Source organism: Filicampus tigris, chromosome 8 (genome assembly GCF_054856515.1).
Source record: "Filicampus tigris isolate MCC_2025a chromosome 8, RoL_Ftig_1.0, whole genome shotgun sequence".
NCBI classification, from domain to species: domain Eukaryota; kingdom Metazoa; phylum Chordata; class Actinopteri; order Syngnathiformes; family Syngnathidae; genus Filicampus; species Filicampus tigris.
In genome coordinates, this window is record NC_141224.1 from 9,884,783 (window position 1) to 9,906,475 (window position 21,693).

Here is a 21,693-nt window from a genome sequence, read left to right on the forward strand (position 1 = left end):
GACTGTAAACACACCGTCACACCAGCGAGTTGCAACCTTATTTTACTTTATTTTATTTCCTCTCTCGCTCTGCCTTTGTTCTTCTTCACTGTTTTTAAAGTAAAAATCTGTTTTGGGTCTGTAGGAGTCACCTGGATGCTATTTGAAGTTTCAGGAGGGTTCATAGGGGGATATGAAGGTATTAATGAAGCAGTATTCATTTCATTTCTGCACAATATTATCAGATTTAATACAAAAATGTATTATAATATATGGCTGTACATAATGCTGACTTTTTATTGACACTGTCAGAGATTAATTTCACAATAGTGTTTGTTATTTTGGTTGTAGTTGGAAGTGGTGTAACTGTACAACTGTACTCCAAAAATATGGTGCATAGATGGTTAATATTAAAAGACAATGTCGTTTTCTTGTCTTTTTTTTAACCTCTTTCCTTCTTCACATCTTTCTTTTTTGGGGGGGTTCATCTAGAGAACAAAAAAATGTCTGAAAAGGTCTACTAGATCATCAGAACTTTACTTGGGGTTAATCAGGGGCAGTTTAAATGATGGAAGGGAGGGTGGGCTGGGGCTGGTCACTCCTATTTAACATGAGTTTGAATGTGTCTGGTTAATTCTGAAAACAGCCACATCCTCAGTTATAAGAGGGTGTGCACACCTGTGCAACCACATAATCTCAATTTGTTTGTTTTTACTTCACCCCCCCAAAAACATTTTTTCAGCGAGTTGTACAGGTTATAGATCACATTAATGGTAGAAAAAAAAAGTTTTGAAATAATTTCCCTTGGCATTTGAACAGGGGTGTGTAGACTTTTTATATCCACGGTATGTTTACAAGGTGTTTTGTATAATACTTTGGTGACATGAGTGAGGCTAAAATAATAAATAAATAAATAAAGTAATAATGATTATTATTGTTATTTCAGTTATTCATTCAAATTATTCGTTCTAATTTTAGATGTATTATTTTATCGATATAAAAAAAAATGAAAACAACAATAATACATTTAGATACGTTCAGTACAATATGTAAATATAGTGTAATATATCATGATCTCAAATAGAATTAATACCTCTTTGACAGTGTCAATCAAAAGTGTGCATTAGCGAATTTTGGACACAGAATCCACAATTGGCCTGGCAACAACAGACACGCTGTTCTTAAGATACGATGTACCAAGTGGATGATTTGGCCGCTGTCACTTTAAGGTCAACCGAATCACACACGGTTTGCGTGTTCTTTGTGTACAGAACACGAATAGCTCGGGTCATCTATTACATGAGCTTGCACTGACGGCTGCAAGTGTTTCAACAGTCTGGGTAGAGTTGCCAGGCAACCAGCCAATAAGCTTTACAGGTGTAAATAATCAAATGAATCACAGCTGGATTGAACGGAAGTTAAGTTTTTGTTTTTGAGGATGGATGGATGGATGTCATGACTTAATAGCATTAACAACCACAACATACTGTAACTCTATAAAGTGTCATTTGTGTTCTTGGTGGCCCTTCAATTCACAACGTGACACTCATAATATATGGACAAAAGTATTGGGAGATCTGGTCTAAAACAAAATATGGAGTTGCAACATGTTGGAGGGTCCAAAGTGACTGATATTGAACCATCTCTGTTGCAGTTCATCAAAAAGTGTTTAGTGGGTGTTCTTCCACACCAAATGCCTCCAAGTTTTCCTTCATGGACTTTGATTTGCGCGCTGGAAACACAAACAGGCCTTCCCAAAGCGTAGACTTGTCAAAAGGGCTTAAGCTAAAGATAGAAGGTAAGATACAAGGGAGAACTAGCCCAACCTGTGATCGATCAATTAACTGATTACGAGTGGTGATCAAAGACAAATTTGGGTTTCCCCTACTGCTAAGCCAATTGTGTGTAAGCGTGTTTTGTTCGACATCTTGCTGGACAGATAAAAGGCAAAAAAGAAAGCTTGTTGACTTTCTGCTGCGAGCAGTCCAACAACACACCTTCTTACTTACACGCATACAGTTAGCTGGGGGTAAAAGCTAATAATAACAATAATACATTTTACAGCTGTAAATGCAATACTGTGATAACTGTGAAACCACAATATTTCAGTACAAGGCTATGATACAAACCGAATGTGATACGCATGCATGCAGTTAGCTCCACAATTATTTCGAATTTTTCCATTTTTTTGCCAATATACCCCAATACGGTTTTGAAATACAACATTCGACATGTGATTGAAGTGTAGCCTTTCACAAAGAATGTGACATGTTAAAGTACCATATAGTGCAGAGTAGGGCTGCTCGATTAAGCGATTTTGAACCGTAACCGAATTTTCTGGATATTTGAAAATTGGCACGTTCGATTTTGTTATTTTTGGCGTATATTAGTTGTACTTTCTGTATTGTGTTCTGTTTGTACATTCTCTTTGTATTTGTACTTTCTGCTACTCTTCTCTTCGTATTAAGATCTCTGTTTTCCGGTGGTTACTTCCGTGTTTGTCATGCGCTCACGTGAGTAGCGGGTACAATCCAATTGCTTAAATGCGGAAGCGATTATCTGCTGGCCGAGGAGAAAATGACACATGTGGGGGATTGTTTGCTGCAGGAGCCGACTAGCCGAGCCGACTGCCGAGTGAGTGAGGAAGTGGAGCGTATGCTCCACTGACGGAATTGGCCAGGTCGATGGTGAGCTAGGAGCCCAGGATTGAAACTTGGAAATTGCCTGGAATAGAACTGAACCAAGTAAAATGCTGTTAATCCCAATGGATTGTTCTGTGTGTATTAAATTAAATTGACTGGCCTTTTTAGTTCAAAGAAAGACAAATTAAGTTTAAATAAAAGACATTCAAAATACTTTATTTTTCATTATTTTTTATTCTACAAAGAAATCGTAATCGTAAAATCGGGTTTGAGGGAAAATAATCTGGATTTTCTTATTAGGCGAAATCGAACAGCCCTTGTGCAGAGTGCAACCATTTTCAAGATAGCTAAAGTGGATGATTGCAGAATTGTTAGTGAGGAAATACCACTTCACAACAAACATTGGTCAAAAACACTCGGGAGAAGGTTGTCAAAATGTACAATCTATGGTTGCACGCATGGATGTAAATAGTGAGCGTTTACAACAAGGCGCAAACCACAATTATGTGAACATTCAAGAACAGGAAAAGGAAATTACACTTTGATAGAAAAAAAATCCACTGTTCAGATACTTGGGATCGATAAAATCAACATTGTGTATTAGAATCATGGGAAGGTAAGTAAGAAGATAGGGATCATGATCCAAAGCAAACCACATCATGTGTCAAACATGGTAGGTAGTGTTATGGACATTAGCAGCCATACATGACCACTAATGGAACACGCTCTTCTGGTGTTTATTGATGATGTAACAAGATGAATTGTGATGCGTTTAGGACTACTGCTCACATTCAACCTAATGCTGCTAAACTGATAGGACAGATGGATAATGACTGTGAACACACCGTGAAAGCAACTCAATACTTTTTGAAGGCAAGGGAATTGAGAAAGCCAGTCACCTGATCTGAACCAATTAGAGCATGCTTTGCATTTCCTGAGGGCAAAGGTAAAGGCCCGGGCTAAACCTCTCAATGGCAAAAAAGTTGATAACATATAATTATTTGTTTTTTTTTTGTAATCTGTCATTCTAAAATGGTAGTTTACAAAATGTTGTGTAACATACAGTCACCATTAAAAAGTAACCTAGTTACTTTATTGATTACTTGATTTTAAACGTAACTCAGTTACATTATTTGATTTCAAAAGTAACTCAGTTGAGTTACTTATTATTTGATTTTAAAAGTAGCTAAATTAGATTACAAGTTACTTTATTAGTTACATTCAACAGATGCTGACAACCCCACTTAACATAAAATTGACAACCAGTTTTGCCAATACTTAGTTGGACGTACATTTTTAACAGTGATGTTTAAAGCGGAAGTCAACCCAAGCCTATTTTTTTCAAGAATATGTTCCCAGCAGGCCCACTGGTTTAAACACAGCATTCTGATTAATTTTGCGTTTGTAGATTATAAATTAAGCAGCAAAATGCACTTGTTTTTAGCCATCTCTGGGGGCGGCCATTTTGTCTTCTGTCGACTGAAAATGACATCACAACTGCTTACAACGACCAATCACAGCTGACCTGTTCGTGGAATCTGAGCCGTGATTGGTCGCTGTGAGCAGTTGTGATGTCATTTTCAGTCGACAGAAGACAAAATGGCCGCCCCCAGAGATGGCTAAAAACAAGTGGATTAACACTTATTCCACAATCACAATATTTATCAGAATGCCCTGTTTCAACTAGTGGGCTCGCATAAAACATATTCTTGAAAAAAATATGCTTATGTTGACTTCCCCTTTAAGAATAACGTTTTTTAATTCAACATAAAAGAAAGAGAAGGTTTTTTTATACTTAAAATCTGTAGTTACTGTAATTTGAAAAAAAAGTCTGGATGGATTTTGTTTTCAGTTTAAAAAATAAAAATAAAAAAATGTAACTTTAACTAAAAATTCCCGGTCCGTTTATCGCCTTCCTTCCGCAGCCTGGGTACCCTCCCGTCATCTGTCTATCTGCCTTTTTATCAGGCCGGACGAAATAGAATTCGTCCATAGGCCAGTCCGCCTATCATTTTAAACCTTCCGTTAGCGTTTCCGTCTATCAACTTGGGCTAACTTTCACTGATGGCCTACTTTACACATGCTGCAACAGTGGAAACATCTTCCTCATCTTCACTTTTTTGGGGGGGGGGGACATTGATATAGACAAAGTCGATAAGTGTTTGATTACATGTGCTGCTGTTGATAAATATGAATGTGAGTACGTGCGATTGTGTCGGAATGAGTTAGCCTTGAGGCTGTCTTCCTGTCAAAGTGGCGCTTTCTTGCAATCAGTCTCCAGGGAAACAGGCGGGAGGCAGAGAGGCCATTGTCACCTTAGCCGCACCTTACTCACACACACACACACACACCCCCACACACACACACACACACACATACAGCCAGGTTTTCATCACTTCAGAAGACTGAAACTAAAGCCAAACTTGACTTTTCGCCACACTCCAACTTAAAGAGTTACATCACAAGCGCCGATGTACACGCACACACACACACATACACGCGCACACACCATTCCATTTCAAAGAAAACAAAAGAAACCATGTTTGTATGGCATGCACACACAAGGCAGGTGCATTCAGGGGAGCTAACATGACAGAGCTGAACACAGACAAAATCCTCCAGCATACAAATCAGTGTTTACGTTACAGGTGGGTGATGTGAGGTCAAACACACCCATGTGGCCAACACACAATAAATGGTGAACTTTCAGGACCAGCAACGCCTTTTCTGCTGGTCTTTACATTATCAGAAGAAACTCTGACTTTCATTTACAACCTCAATTCTAAAATGCGTTTCATGATCTATTCATTTATTCTCTCCACCCTAGTCCCTTTTATTCCATAGTGTTGCTCTTGGTGCTTGGCAACACTGCTGTAGGTGTACAGTTTGTGGGAGATAGATTCTTATTTATTTATTTATTTTGTCCAATCAGATTTCAGAGTCAGTGTTCTGCTTTGTCCACCTGGCTTCTTTAACCAATTAGATTTTGTCCTCACCGGGTCAGCTAGCTGGCCCAGGATAAGGTCAGCATTTTTCAGTCCTCTAATATCTATCTATCTATCTATCTATCTATCTATCTATCTATCTATCTATCTATCTATCTATATATATATATATATATATATATATATATATATATATATGAGAGATGTAATGAGATGTCTCGTTACAGGGGGCGAAATTTGTAGCAGTTAGCAACAGTACCTGAGGGATGCCGTGGCCCTCAGAAGCCTGAAGGTGGCGTAGTGAAGGGGGAGGAGGACCATAACAATGAGGAGAGGTGGCACACAAGTACTGAAGCGGTTGATGACTTCCCCAGTGGATATATACGTCAACGACCGGCTAGTTTAATTCCCTGGCGCTTTTTGTTGGAGCGACCGGCAGGCTACTTGGAAGAAAGAGCCGGAAAATGTCGCCCACGAAATGTCTGCCAGAAATGTCATGGATGCAGGGATGTGGCTAAGGGAGGCAATGAGGGGAGCCTGCTGGGGTAGAAATTACACCCCCACCCTTCACTCCCCCTCGGGGACATGGAGACATATTTAGGATCCCGCAGGGGAGGAATATAAGCACCCTCTTTTAAGTGTGGAGAAGGAGACTACGAGAAGACTAATGGTAGTGAACCGCCATCTTCACACAATGTAAGATCATCCTTAGTACTGAGTAGGAAACTAATAGGTCACGTAGATCCCCAGAAGATAAAAATGGACGTGCGCAACATTGTGGAGTGACCACGTCAATGTCTAATCGAATACGAATCGCTATTAAACGCCATCAACACAAAATGTGAGATTATCTTTATTATTGCACAGGGAACTAAGAAGTCACATTGACAGGGGCCATTGGAAATGTCGGGAAAATATTTGAATTTTCCTGAACGGCCAGTGTATTTCTCGGCTGGTCCTGGCCATCACGGCCGCAAGCACCCGTCCGCCGTGCTCCCCGTCAACGATTACTTTTCACCTTATAAAGGCCGCACGACTCCCCAACCTCCCACCGTCGACGATTATCTTTCGGCGCAAGTCAACTGCACCTTGATAGCCATTGATATGTTTCATTGCAGGTTTTCTTCCATTGTATTCATTTGTATACGGTGGTATTTTGTGGGGTACTGATTCTTTTGATGTGAAAAAACACTGCTCCGCCACACACACACACACACACGCACAGCAGCAGCCATCTGTACAGTATGCGTGTATTGACAGGTGATATTGACAACAGCTGTGCATTCCCCAAGAATAGCTTGTAGTGTTTCATCAGCGGGCCTGAGACATGGCGCGGTGGGCCTGGGGGCCACCGAGGAGCCACGCAGGCCTTCTTCCAATGATGTATTGATCTGACAGGCCTCACGCTAAAGTCCCGAGTGTACGTGCAGCTTCAGTTATTCTCAGATAGAGACATGTGTCAAACCGCCAAGCTCTCACTTTAACCTGTCGCTCGAAAATCCCGTAATAGAATCTCATAAAAGAAGTCTCTTATTGGTGTTTGGCTACATTGGAAGGTGCCAGGCTTGCTGACAGTGACAAGTGAGCCCAGGACATTTACAGTTAAAGACAATTGTATAGGGGTGGAACTCAATAGCGTTTAGACCTCTGTCAAATCTGAACAATCTTAATTTGGACCAACACCAAAATCCGAATTTTATCGAAATTTCAGGGGAAAATATGCCTCATGAGAGCTCAGTTCATGTAAAATTTTTCTTTTCTTTTTTTTTGTTTATGTATTTCTTTTTTTTTTTATTTTTCCAAAAGTGTGTTTTTTGGGGGAATACAGAAACTATCAGTCTATAATATTGTACTTGACAAAAACATACAGCACTTATATCATGACATATAATGTAACGAATCGAAAAGTTTGTGCATCATGATGAATTCATTGCAGCTCCTTCTGGTGTGCAAGACTTAGCCACCGGGGACAGTATAATACAGTCATGCAGACACAAATGAAGACGAACTATGGTAAGTGACTCAGTAAGCTTTAGTAATGTGTTTTTCGCAGGTGATAAAGAATAGATTATGGCCTGACCGATTAATCGGCCGATTTTAAAATGGACAAAAATCTGATGTTTTTTGCAGATTGCTGTTGATTTATTTTTTAACACATTGACACATACTACAAAGATAATAACATTCATATATCCCACGCCACCACCAAAAAAAAACAGAAAATAAAAATTGGTCAATTTTTCTCTCGGTTGTAAAGTTAAACAAATATTAGAGTACCAATTAATGTAAAACAGTCAAATATTATGCCTATAATTTATATCTTTGCTGTTGTAAGCGTATGGGACCAAAAAAAGAACATTACTCGTTAGATATTTTTTAAATGATTCATCCAATTAATCAGTTATCAGAATTTCATTCAAACAAACGTCCTCAAAAAAATCCATATCAGTTGGGCTCTATAATATATGCCTGTGAGTATCATTATTTTGTTTGTCTACAGCTGTTGCTGCATTGTTTGTGTTCAATTAGCTGAGGCTTGAAGCATTATTCATAGGCTACTGTTTTACGTGTTAGCATTAAGCTAATGGACCTTAAGGCAGAGTTATGTGGTTGTTTTAAATATACAACGTGTAATTCTCTTTGTTTTATGTTTGGTTTGATACTCAATTTCAGCCAGCTCGGGTTAAACAGCTTGACGTCTCTGTTTTGATGAATTGTTAACTGCCAAAGGTCTCGTGTAAATAGTGATGTAAATGCTCAGTTGGCTCAATTAAGGAAACGGATTCCATATTTTGTCTCCACCTATGTTTTAAAGGCTTCATGACGGTGACAGTCTGCCTGACTGTGAAGCGGAATATTTCAATCACTTTCTACTGGACCATCATCCAAGAACACGTTGTGTTCGACCTTAGAGGTTCTGCTGTATTCTACATATGTCAGAGTTAAGTAAGCTAAATAATATTCATGCATTATTCATGCGAACTGGACGGAAATGACAAAAATAAATTGCCCATTGTGCATTAATGAACAAATCAAATTTCTGTGAACTTCATAAAAAGGAAATGGGCTCTTCCTTGGCCCATGCCCTCCACAAAAGATGAATGGAAATCAGTTGTGCAGTTTTGGCGAGATGTAATAAAGCAAGCTGCAGAGACTGCACACACGGCATACAAACAAATCAACTCTGAGTATTCAAAGCCTCCTTTTGTATGAAAACCCACAATTCTGCCAGAGGGCCACTTTTTTCCTACCCGTGAACTATTTCATCGTTCAGCACTGTAAATTGCAAAAAGCCCAATTATTGGATAATTAGAACACAATCTAATCATCTGCGATCCAAACTTTGTAATGAGCTTCGGCTTCTTTTGATGAAGAAGCGAAACGATATGTACAATGTGTGCATACTCAACATGAGCTAAACTTGGAGGAAGTATTGGACAAAACATTAGAAATGGTTTTATGATGCAATTGGACACCATGGTTATTTTAATGTACGAAAACTAATGAAATAACTAAGTGCCCTCCTTTTTTGGCTAATAAATTTAAAAATACATAGATATTTAAATTTGTGCACAGTTAAAAACTTCTGAACAGGAATTCAAGAAACAAATAAATTGGCAACTTAGCAAAGTAGGGATGGGAAGCGAGACCATGACTTTATTTAAGATGTTAACATTGTGATACATTTTGCTTTAGAAGCAGTAGTATGCACTTCACTTATTGTACTTCAAAGTCTCTGGACTTTTATATAATACCAGTATTTGATTTGTGGATGGTTGTTTTTTAAAATAATATTTTTGTTGAGGTTTTACTACACAATACTTTCCCTGACATATATTTTTTTAATCTTACACACAAGAAGTACACATAGAAAAAAACAAACTAATACTAATTAAACTAATAAAAACTCAACTAAAATGAGGCATTAAAAAAAAAAAAACTAAAACTAATAAAAACTTTCTGAAAACTAATTTTAAAAAAAATAAAAAAACTCGATGAGATAAAAACAATAATGATGATTCCAAAACTATTGTAACCCCGTTATAATACACCACAGCAAAGTACCTCTCAGACAGTGTCAGTTTAAATGAGCATTATCATCTTCATAAAAAGAAGTATTTGTATAGGATCTCATTCTATTGTGTGCTCGGTTTTGTGCCCAGACCAGTCAGTGTGTGTACAGTATTTGCCCTCTTCCAGTAACATGCACGTGTACACAGGCAACACACCCTCTTTAGTTCCATTCTTATTCTTCATCTCTATTTTTGGACACTACATGGAGCAGCTGGACCTGCTCAACAACAATAATACAATTAATGCTTGGATTAAAAAAAAAAAAAAAAATGTTGTGAAATGAATACAGTGTGCTTAAATAAATTGCGGTTGTAATTCTATTGGCTGTAAACACTGACGAAACCATTCGCTCCAATTCGAGTTCCTCACAAGTTGTCAATAAACAACATAAAATATAGCAGCTGAAAGGCAGAATCCATTTGCAGGGTGCCATTTGAGGCTGGGTGAGAGATGATCAATAATCAATAGTCCAATCATCATTGAAGACCACCTCAAAGACGGCTTTAAAGGGTTGCTTGAAGCTGCTCACCTCCCGTCCGGTTCGGCCATTTCCAAACACCCTGTAGACTTGTTTCCATTTGTTTATCCAGGTAAGAGCCTGCACAAGTCAAATTAGATCAGTGGTGGGGTGGGCAAACTGTAGCCTGCGAGCTAGAGCTAAAAAGCAAGAAAACCTCAGAAGTACTCTTATGGATAATATAACGCCGGCAAACATGGCACTCTCCGCACTCAAATTCACCAATGTCGATCGATTTTAATTGATTGGCCCAAGCTTTCCTGTTCCGATGTGCGTGGCGACGTTGCTCAGAGCTTGAGAGCCTAAATCAGGCCTGCAGCATTATTGCGTCAGACCCGCTTTACACACACAGCCTTTCCTTTCTCTCCTCCACTCACACTCCTCCACTTTGACGCCCACTGGAGAACTAGGCAAAAAAAAAAAAAAAAAAAGGTGAGGTCAAAGAAAGAAAGCCAAATAAAGAGACGGTCGGAATAGAGAAGAGACAGAAAGATCACGCAGACCGACAGAGAGGAAGAAAAGAGACAAAAATGTATGAAGGGAAACAATTCAGACCGTGAATTTCCCCTAATGAAAAAGAGTCAAGGACGGTTATAATGTTATGAATGGGGATTAAAAGCTGTAAATGCGGCGTGGTTGGGAGAATGACACGGGCAAATCTTCCTTGCAATAATTATAATGGAGAGTCTTTTAACCGCCAGATGGAAGATGTCAGACCCGCCCACTCGCCAAAATCTCGAGCGGCTACCTGTCCACAACATCCGTCGTGTGATCGCTGATCCATAGGTGATGCGCCGCGCGGCTGGATGTTATGCTTCCACTTTATTAGCTGAGCCCACGGCCGACCTTTTGTGCTATGTCACGCTAAAACAAAAGCCGGGACAAGGACGCGGGGACGAGCCAAGATAAACAGACAATAGCTGCTGGGGGCCGATTCATCTTATTACACTCACCATCACGCGGACAAATGAGATGCTGGCTTCCTACTGATAATCTACAATGCCCACCCCGTTGTCCTCTTTGTCATGGTATTACATCACTGTGCACACACCTCCAGCATCCGACCCCTGCAACTTCATCATACTTCGTTCCATCTTCTTGTCATACCCAAAGAGCTGCTAAAGTAAGTCGCCATTACACTGGAGTCTCTGAAATAGCAGATTGAAATGGATAATCACAGGTAGAAACATCTGCTCCCGTAATTTCGAGTGGCTCGCGCACAGGGGACTGCATTTCCCATGATGCAACATTTTATTGGATCCTTGCAGGATAAACATTTTCCACAAGACCGTAGCATCAGTTTGTTGTTTCCCAGGAGGGTAACGTCAGTTGATACTGTACACACACTGACTGGTCTGGGCACAAAAAAAAAAGGCAAACCTATTGTTTGTCGCCTTTAAAGGGGAAATCGACCCAAACATATTTTTTTCAAGAATATGTTCCCAGTAGGCCCACTGGTTGAAACACGGCATTCTGGTTAATTTTACGTTTGTGGAATATAAATTATGCAGCAAAATGCGCTAATTTTTAGCCATCTCTGGGGGCGGCCATTTTGTCTTCTGTTGACTGAAAATGACATCACAACTGCTCACGACGACCAATCACGGCTGACCTGTTTTCTGAATCTGAGCCGTGATTGGTCGTTGTGAGCAGATGTGATGTCATTTTCAGTCGACAGAAGACAAAATGGCCGCCCCCGGAGATGGCTAAAAACGAGTGGATTAATACTTATTCCACAAACGCAATATTTATCAGAATGCCTTGTTACAACTAGTGGGCTTGCATAGAACATATTCTTGAAAAAAAAAATGTTTGCGTTGACTTCCACTTTAAGGCTTGCTGACACCTACTAGTGGGGCTCGGGACAAACTTCCCTCAGCCCCTCCCTCGCCCCCCTTCACACCCATATCCATGTCCGCTGCCTTGTCACCTCCCGTCTTGACAGCTATAACTCTCTCCTCTTCAGCTCCCAACACGAGTCCCTCCATAAACTTCAACTGGTCCAGAATTCCGCTGTACGCATCATCACAGAACCCGCCTCTTTCCATCACATCACCCCCGTCATAAAACAACTTCACTGGCACCCGGCCAAACTCAGAATTCAATTTAAAGTGCTGCTTTACACCTTCAAGGCCATTCATAACCTTGGCCGTCCAGACCCGTTTGACCCTCTCCACATCTCCACTCCAGTCCACAGCCTCCTCCGTTCACCTGACTGGTCCACCTGTCCATCTCAGTACCATGGGGAGCGGGGCCTTCAGCCGCTCTGGAACTCTTTGCTGTCAGACCTCAGCAACTCTTTTTAGCTCTTTCAAATCCAAACTCCAAACTCAAAATCCACCAATTCAAGATCAATTACTCACTCCAACAGCACTGCCCTGTATTTCTGTTTTATTGATTCTGTTCCGTTTTTACTGTTGTTTTATTGATGTACAGTGTCGTTGAGGGTCTCGTAAGACGCATAGAAATAAACTCTATTATCGTTATTATAATGCAACACCCCGGAATTTAATTGGTTCTTGTTATTTCAAAAAGCCAGACCGGACACACTCTTTGTCTTTAAGATGAGTAACCCCTGCTGATGTCAATTCGCCAGTACACCTGAGACAATACGTCTACAGTTTTTAGGTTCCTTGTTATCTAAAAATGTCAAATCCTCAGTTTGAAGCCTTTAAACCAAGTGGCCCCAGTTTACAGAAGATTATGCGGCCCGTGCACTCGAGACTACACTTCCTATAATGCAACATTGCTGCATATTTACTGGTTCTCTGCCATTATTCAAAAATACTAAACTCACCATTCGAAGTCTTTAATCCAGGGACTACATGTCCCATAATGCAACTATATAATATTCAACTGTTTTTTGGACATTATTTCAAAATGCCAAACCCCTGATTTCTAGTCTTTAAGCCAAGTAAGACCTGCTGAAATTAACTAGACAGCCATGAGGGTAGAGACTACATTTCCTCTACAGTTTTTAATTGGTTCTTTGCCATTATTTATTATTATCAAAATGCCCACTCCCGGGCGGCACGGTGGTCGACTGGTTAGCACATGCGCCTCATAGTTCAGAGGTCGTGGGTTCTATCCCGGCTCCGGCCTCCCTGTGTGGAGTTTGCATGTTCTCCCCGTGCCTGCGTGGGTTTTCTCCGGGTACTCCGGTTTCCTCCCACATTCCAAAAACATGCATGGTAAGTTGATTGGACTCTCTAAATTGTCCCTAGGAGTGATTGTGAGTGTGGATGTTTGTCTCTGTGTGCCCTGCCATTGGCTGGCAACCAATTCAGGGTGTCCCCCGCCTACTGCCCGAAGACAGCTGAGATAGGCTCCGGCACGCCCTTCGACCCTTGTGAGGATAAGCGGGATCGATAATGGATGGATGGATGGGATGGCCACTCCCCCGTTTTGTAGTCTTGAAGCCAAGACACCCTTCTTTACATCAACTGGCCAATACACTTGAGATTAAACATCCCATAATGCAACTCTACAGTATTTCAATTGATAATTGCTAATAAGCAGCTACAAAGGACAAAATTTGTAGGCTCCAAGCCTAGCAAAGACTTTGGACAAATTTACGGCAACATGGAGAACATTTCCAATAATACATCTGACTGTACAGTAGTTCATTGAAAAATTGATAGTTAAACATCCTTCAAAATGTCAAAGCAACAGTTTGTTGTCTCTAAACTTGGTAAACCTTCTTTATTTAAGCCACACAGCCAAAACTTTGGCTTATATTTCCCATAATGCAACTCTATAATATCCCCTGGAACCTTTGCTAAATAAACAGCATCCCAAAGTTACCAAACCCAGTTTCTAAGGCTCAAAATCAGGTAAAATCTTCTGATATCATCATGACATACATTTCCCATGATGCAACTCTATAGTGTTTCAGGGAACCCTTACAAAATACTGTAAACAGCATCCAAAAATGACGGACATCATTGTGTAGTCTCAAAGCCAGATAGACTTCCCCCAGTACAACTAACTGCACAATATTTAATTGATTCTTTGCTAAATAAAGATATTTAAAAACATCAAGACCTCGGATTTGACCTTCCAAGACAGACTAACGAATGGCAGGACAGCCATGACTACAACCTACATTTCCCAATGTGCGACTCCAAAGTATGTTATCGGACATTTGGACAGCCAGTTTCCACAGCAGCCAGGTAAACCTGACTGACACCTTTCGAAAAAGGTATGACACTGCAACCGACAGTTCCCAACTTCGCATAATGCAATTCTACAGTGATCAGTTTCTTGCTGTGTAAACGTCTTAAAATCACAGTTTGTAGTCTCAAAGCCAATATCAAGAGTTGAGCCTGGACTTCCCATTATGCATCTCCACAGTAGTTCATTGTATCTTCATGAAAATGATTTTTGTGCATTTAGCCGTCCGTCAAAAGCAGTGGCCGGCAACTTGTGGGGTGCCCAGGAACCAAAGCCGGACTTTGGTCAAGACGCAACATACTGTGCTTTGGTTGTGGAGAAATCAGGAATAGCCGGCGAAAAAGCCCCACATCTAAGTTGTCAGAGCAGTTCAAGAATCAAACCTGTGAGGCATTAGTTAATCACTCTTTGACAATACTATGAAAACACTAAACCAACAGGTTGCAATTTACAAAGTACAAAGCAAGTCAAAGCTGCTACCGGCCTTATGGCACATAAGACAATCCATCCACATCCTGTCTTGGTTGTCCTCAGTCAGTTTCAGTCGGATGGCTCTCCAGCAGCTTGTACCATATTGACAGCAGAAACTGTTCTTGGGACTGAAAATGTCCCATAATGGTCAATTGAAGGACACATATAGACAAACAACCATTCACACTCTCATTCACACCTATGGATAGTTCTGAGATTTCAATGAACCTAACACACATGGTATTTTTAATGTGGGAGGAAGCCGGAGTCCCGATGAAAAACCCACACAAGCAGGGGTTGAAGATGCAACTTCGGCCAAGACTAGAGCTTGCAATTCCCATAATGCAACAAACGGTATTTTAGTTCACTGCTGCTATAGACATGTTTCAAAATGTCCAATCCACAGGTTTTAGTTGTCGAGCCAAGTCAGAAACAAAAAAACAACCATTATAAAAACAAGAGACTACACTTTCCCTAATGCACTTCTACAGGACCCTTGTCCAAATAGATTGTTGCACTTTCCTAAAAAGAAGAGATCAGTGCCAAGAGAAATTTTGATCATATTTCAGTTCATTTTATGCTGGTCGTTTATTGGCATCAACATGTAAGCATGCGTAGTTGTGTTTTAAGATATTTTGGACCACCCCAATTTGTTGGACCTACATGTTCTGGACATCATCAAGACATGATGAAAAAACAAATGGCCTCACCTTGGTGTAGACGCCCCAGGACAGCTCCGTCTCGATCACCATGACGACAATTCCGAACATCCCGAAGATGAGAGCGTAGTCGCTCAATCGCTTCCTCTTTTCGAACAGCGCCCTGCGATGGCCCAGTTTGTAGCCAATGTTTTGATTCTTTCGTTTGGGGGCCTTGGTGGTGCAGGCCCTGGCCCCGGGTCCCACTGTCCCAGAGCCACCCTGACTGGCGCCCCTCCCCGGTTGCGCCCGGCGACTCTCCACCAGCGCGTGGTTCTGGTGGTAGATGGACATCTGATTGGACGTGGTGTCGCCGATGTCATATCCTGCCCTGGGGTACGGCGAGTCTTCTTTGGATGAAATGACAATCTCTGGGGGGCTCTGGAGCGGCGGTTGATTCGTGGAGGACTGGGTGACCAAGGAGGTAGGAGGGGCTTCTCGCTGCCGGTCGGGACCCCCGGCCAAAGTCGCCCCGGCAACAGCGGAAACCCCGCCCTCTTTGGTTTCACTGCTGCTGTCCGATTCGATGAGGTTCCTTCGGGAGGCGCTGAGGCGGCTCAGGGGTTTCATGACGCCGCCCGTGTACTTGCAGGAGCTCATGGCGATCTCGGTGAATGGGTTGCTGTCCCTGCGGTGGACCAGGGGACTGGCCTGTCTGTGCTTGCACCCGCGCTCACGGTCCCGGTCCCTCTCGCGATCCATGGAGGGCGAGTGGGAGGAGTAAAAGAGGGCATTGTAGATTGGAGAGTTGTCCCCACTCAGGCTGTGCTGAGAGCCCAAGCAGGAAGAGAGTGGGGTGTTGGTGGGGTGCAAGGCGTTGGGGATGGGCGGCGGCCCCGCCGTCGACAACTTGGGCAGGGACGACGGTGTGGCGGCCGGGGACGGCGACGGGTTGCTGCCGTTGAGGCGGCCGAGGCCGGACGGCGCCGTGTGGTTGGAGTGGTTGGACCCCGGACCCTGGACGCCGGGGGCCGCGGGGTGGGAGATGCCCGCCAGGGGGAGGAGGAAACGCTGGTCTTCGTCCTCGCTGCCTCCGAGGAGAGCCAGGCTCAGAGAGGGGGGAGGCTCCATGGTCACAGCTGTGACCGTGTACCTCTTGTCTGGTGGAGACAAACACAAACAATGATGGTAATGCCTCTGAAGACACAGGAAGCATCAGGTGGAAGCGACCTGAAGAGACTGGATGAAGGAAATTGCCCACAATCAGGGGAAAAGCACATTACTCATGCACTAGCAATATTTACTACAACATGTCAGGTGTGTCAGGTTGTTACGGTTGCTGGGAGATAGATGACTCCTGGAGAAGCTTATCTATGTGAGATCAAAACAATAACCTACTTTTTTAGTGTGACATAACCAGACCCCTGCCACATTTTCTACCTACCTCTTTTCTTCCACTCCCCCAGAGCAGATGTGTTGTATCACTTGGCTGGATGAAGACAGACCACCCACTTTTTTTCTTTTTCATGTTGTTACAGCCATTCCATCCTCTCTCTTTTTCTCTGTCTGTCTTTCTCTGTGTCTCTCTTCCCCCCTCTCCCCTCCGTGCATGAGGCTTCCTCCACAAGTCCACCAACCCGCCTCTCGAGCTTTGCGCACGGCGTCCCGACGCTCCAACGCCCCCTCTCCTCTCCTCTCCTCTCCTCTCCTCCTCGTTCGAGGCGCTTCACTCGGCGTGCTTCCCCATCCCGGGCGAGCCATCCGCGGGTCCCACTTCGACGACGTCGCCGCCGGACACGGTGGTCGCTCGCGGACGACGAGCCATATCGAGGTGTGTCAGTCAACCTGTGGCTTGCGCGTCTCTGTCCGCGCCCGCGTTAGACACACAAAAAAAAAAACACCCCAAAATGAGTGCGCACGTCGGCGTGAGCCAAGTGATTCAATACGTGTGCTTCCACTCAATCACGGCTCTGCGTGGACGCGGATGAGCGTCTCTCACTCTCTCCTCCAACTTCTCTGCCCTCCCTCCCTCAGACTCACCCCCACCCCCGCTCGCTCCCATTGGATGGAGGCAGAAACAGGTGGCCACGATCTGTGTGACATGCATTTACACATCATGGAATATTATATCAGAGTCATATTGTTTCACCGGAATGGATTCTACCATGATGGCATATTTTAATATTGATCAACACCGAATTGTAGAGTGCAAACTCTGCATCTCGCCATGTCATTAAAATACATTACATTTAAGTAGAAGATTACATTTTATGTTATTGTTTATAAGGTAATGCATATATTTATAATATGCATTGTATAATAAAAAAAATACAATAACATTTAAAAATCGCACAACCCCACCATCTCTGGTTTGCAGAATTTTCCTGTGCAGTTCCTAACTATTTTGCTCTGCCGCCTGTTTATTTTGGGTGTAATTCCACTGTCGACCATTAGATGACGGCGCAATATTAGTTTTACACTAAATTTCACTAAAAAAGAAGATTAAAATCAAGAAATACTGTTTTTCAACTCACTCTTTTGCTTGATTAGTGAATGTTAATCCTGCCTGTTTTTCTTAGTTAATTTTGCAAACAAACCATCATCGTAATGCAATTATATTTGGTGCCTGTCGGCCAGTGGTTGTCAAGTTGGAGACTGAGGACTGCCAGGGGTTTGTGAGCCATAAATATAACATATCATTTAAAAAGTGCATATTTACATACATATATAAGTGATAGTAAAGTAATATAGTGATTATAGTCATTCTTTCCAGAGGATAAAGAATATATGCCCGTGCATATTGTTAGATCTTCTGTCTGCTTAAAAGATTAAACCCTGGAACACCCATGCTATTTGTTAGCCCAGCTATGGTCTTTCCCATGATACATTAGCATTAAGATAGGGGATTTAAAGACAACGTTATGAGGCTGTTTTAAATACACAATATATAGTTCTCTTTAGTATGACAGTAAATTTCAGCTGGGAGTAAATTTGAAGAATTTACCACTATCCGCCAAGTTAATTGCCACTATACAGAGCAAAATATCGGCCAAACGACGGCACATATCTTTAAAAATTCCTAAGCAAGTTAACACATATGCGTGTCACAGCACCACTGTATATTAAATTCTTTATATCCTCAAAAGTGTATAGCAAGAGTGCGTGATACAGTCCTGAAATTACTCATTAATGTATAATTGTAACTCCACAGAGTCTATTCAGCATAATCCTGGCTAATGAGACCATTCTACCTGGCTTTAATGGCATGAATATGACGGGCATCGAGCGCGCGCTAATGTTCACCGTAATCGGATGAGCTCAGCTCTCAAATTTGCGGGGGAGCGGATTAAAGAACCTACTGATCACAGGTCAGCCCGACGGGCGTCAATAATGCAAATCATAGCATACAATTACAAGTATTAGTCATGTACACACATAAAAAGTCATGCAGCACTTCTTCAATGGTGAGTCACATTTTTTTGGTGTGTTTTAATGTCACGCTTGCATCAATTCATGTGTTACAGGTGGGAGGAATTAGTTAGATGCTTGTTTCTACGCTGCATGCGTGGATTCATAATAGAGCAGTAATGGGGAGTGGCTCATAAAAGGTCATAGTAAGAAAAGCTTTTGTACAATATGGTGCAAATGATGGAAAATGAGGGGGAGGAAAGGATGTAATTGCAAGCTTTGTTAGGGGCTTTATTGGAGGACTATAATGCATGCATATGATGATATTTTGAGGTTGTGTAAATTATATGCTTTCAGGTTCTTAATTGAAGGTACGAGTTGTGCCCTTTAGGCATTCAAAATCTGATCTTCAATCAGTCTGCTGTAGAATAGATTTTTAAAATTCTGCTAATGGTCTATAAATCCCCAAATGGTTTGGGTCCTGAAAACGTTAAAGAAATGCGGATTGAATATATGTAATACAGAAAGAGAACGAAGCCGAGAAAGAGCATTGACAAACAAAATGCAACACAATAACCGAGAATAAATAGAAAAATGGCTGCCAGGGTAACACTAGGTTTGACAGTAATTTGGAAAGCCATGGGCTGTATTTTAGCAGCTTGTTAGTAGTGGTACGGGCCGAGGTTAGAGGGCAGCACAAACAGAGGAGACTACTCAATAAAAAGGGAAATCCTCAGTCCCGGCCCCCAGCGTGTATCCACTATAGGTCGGCTACACAGTGTCGGAGGAAATATGCGAACAAGAAAGTGACTAATGGTGCAAAATGAATGGACCGTCAAGTGGGCCATCTTGTTGCCATGGTGACTCTGGTGTATACACAAATGAAACTCCGCCTGATAGATTATCTTTCCCTCATAGCTGTTTATTGCCACTCCCAGTCGGAGTTTTCTGTAAAAAAAACAAAAACATAAAACAAAGAGAATTTATCATTGTATATTTTAAACGTCATCACCGCAAGGAGTATAATGTGAATGAAATGATTTTAAAAACTTTTTTTGGCAGAATAACATTTGAAGCACAAAATGATTCCTCACTTCTTCCCACTTGTTGACCATACTGTATGTGTGCGCACAATGTCAGGGAGGTCACTTCAATATACTTAACTCGAGGCCCTACACTTGCCGTGCATATCAAATGGCAGGCTTTGCATTATGAGGCCTGGATGGGGCTAACCTGTAATCTAAAAAATAATACTGCCAGATGGATCGCTATGCTTATACGACACATCCATCCAACGCAGTGAAGGGCTTTATTATTGCTTTTCATAAATCTGTACTCGCTATGAATCTGAAGACTCACTGTATTTTTGTTCTCCTTCCTATTTTATGAAACCATCAACACAACACCCGAGAAAATGAATAGTGAATTATGCTGCTTGCAAACACATTTTACCCCCGCCCCTAAACCTCGGTGAAAATAAGCATAAACAATATCACATCCAGGTAGATTAGATAGCACATATAAACTCACAAGTTACTCAACGTTATTGAGTATTTGTATTTCTGATCAATATATATTAAAATTGTAATAAAAACATTTTATTACATAATAAAATAATATTAAATAATAAAATAATTTAAAAAAATTGTCACTGTCCCAAAGAAAAATACAGTATGTCCAAGTCCAGTATTGTGAGTTTTAATTAATTTAATTCAAAATTAGAGATATGAGATGCGGTCAGAGAGGGATGGTTCCCCCCCCGCCCCATTAAAAAAAAAAAAAAGAAAACATATTCAACTATCAGGTCATAAAAACAGTTTTACCTTACATGACAAGAAGTGGGAGACGATAAGCACAATGTTGCCCATGGCATAAATGAGTCTGACATGCCCGATCATGCAAAATCCACACAAGAAGGCCGGAGTCAAAAATTCAAACCCTGAGCCTCAGAAATGTGAGACAGTTGTACATAACACGAGGCCACTGTGCTGATATGGTGAAATATTTTTCAAAATACAAACAAAATTATATCCTAGATCAGGAGCTTGACAGACATAAAATAATACAGGACTGACTTTGCCAAGGCTGACTGTCACTTTGCAGTGTCAGCAAATAGACACGGTTGGTGCGTTCGAGTACGCAGACACACACATTTCCACTCATACGCACTTCCTGTCACTTTAACATTCCGGTCGGATTTCTTCCAAGCTCCCTCAAGAGATGATTCAAATGTCTTTTTTTTTTTTTACAGCACAACTGTTTGTCTCTACACCTTCATCACCCCTGTCAGCAGCAATAAGACCCTCTTAAAATGCCACGCCCACTTCAGGCCTCTTTTGATACAGTCAAGGCCTGGTGGAATGCTGTAAGAGTATCACGTGTGATTGAAGAGCCCAGCAGTCTAACTGTGGCTGCGATGAGCGCACACAGCTGTCCCTATGCCAATATTTTACAAGTGGCACACAAGCTAACTGCGCTCCTCCAAAAAAGTCAGCGTGATGGTAAAAATGTATGCAGGGTTGGCGTTGAGAGATGACTGCACACGCTCCCCATGAGTCAGCTGGGCCCAAACCCTCAGCCAAATGACGCCACTGGTTTGTCTGACTCAGACACTGCGCCACAACTACGGTCACGTGATCACAGTTTTACATTTACCAAATAGGATTACTTGGGTCAATATCACAATAAAGCATGACTTGGTCATCATGAAAATGTAGAAAAATAATCAAACTCCGAGGTGTTATTATAAGTGGCCAAACATTTGCACACATATGAGTGCAATGATATAGTTTCTTAAAATGTGTTTCCTTCATGTTATACCTATTTTTAATTGGATGTTCGTAATT

The 21,693-nt window shown here is 41.6% G+C and overlaps 1 protein-coding gene across 3 annotated transcripts in view; it reads right to left on the minus strand.

Moving 5' to 3' along the window:
* kcnn3 (potassium intermediate/small conductance calcium-activated channel, subfamily N, member 3) overlaps window positions 1-21,693 on the minus strand; it is an 84,306-nt gene that overhangs the window by 57,659 nt on the left and 4,954 nt on the right. For 2 of the 3 annotated variants that reach the window (XM_086038396.1, XM_086038394.1), the window contains 2 exons: window positions 16,884-17,301; window positions 15,512-16,599 (listed from right to left, as the gene is read on the minus strand). In XM_086038396.1, the coding sequence (XP_085894522.1) occupies window positions 15,512-16,570 (1,059 nt within the window). In that variant the 5' untranslated portion in view covers window positions 16,571-16,599; window positions 16,884-17,301. The remainder of the gene's footprint in view (window positions 1-15,511; window positions 16,600-16,883; window positions 17,302-21,693) is intronic. The other variant, XM_086038397.1, reaches the window with a different exon arrangement.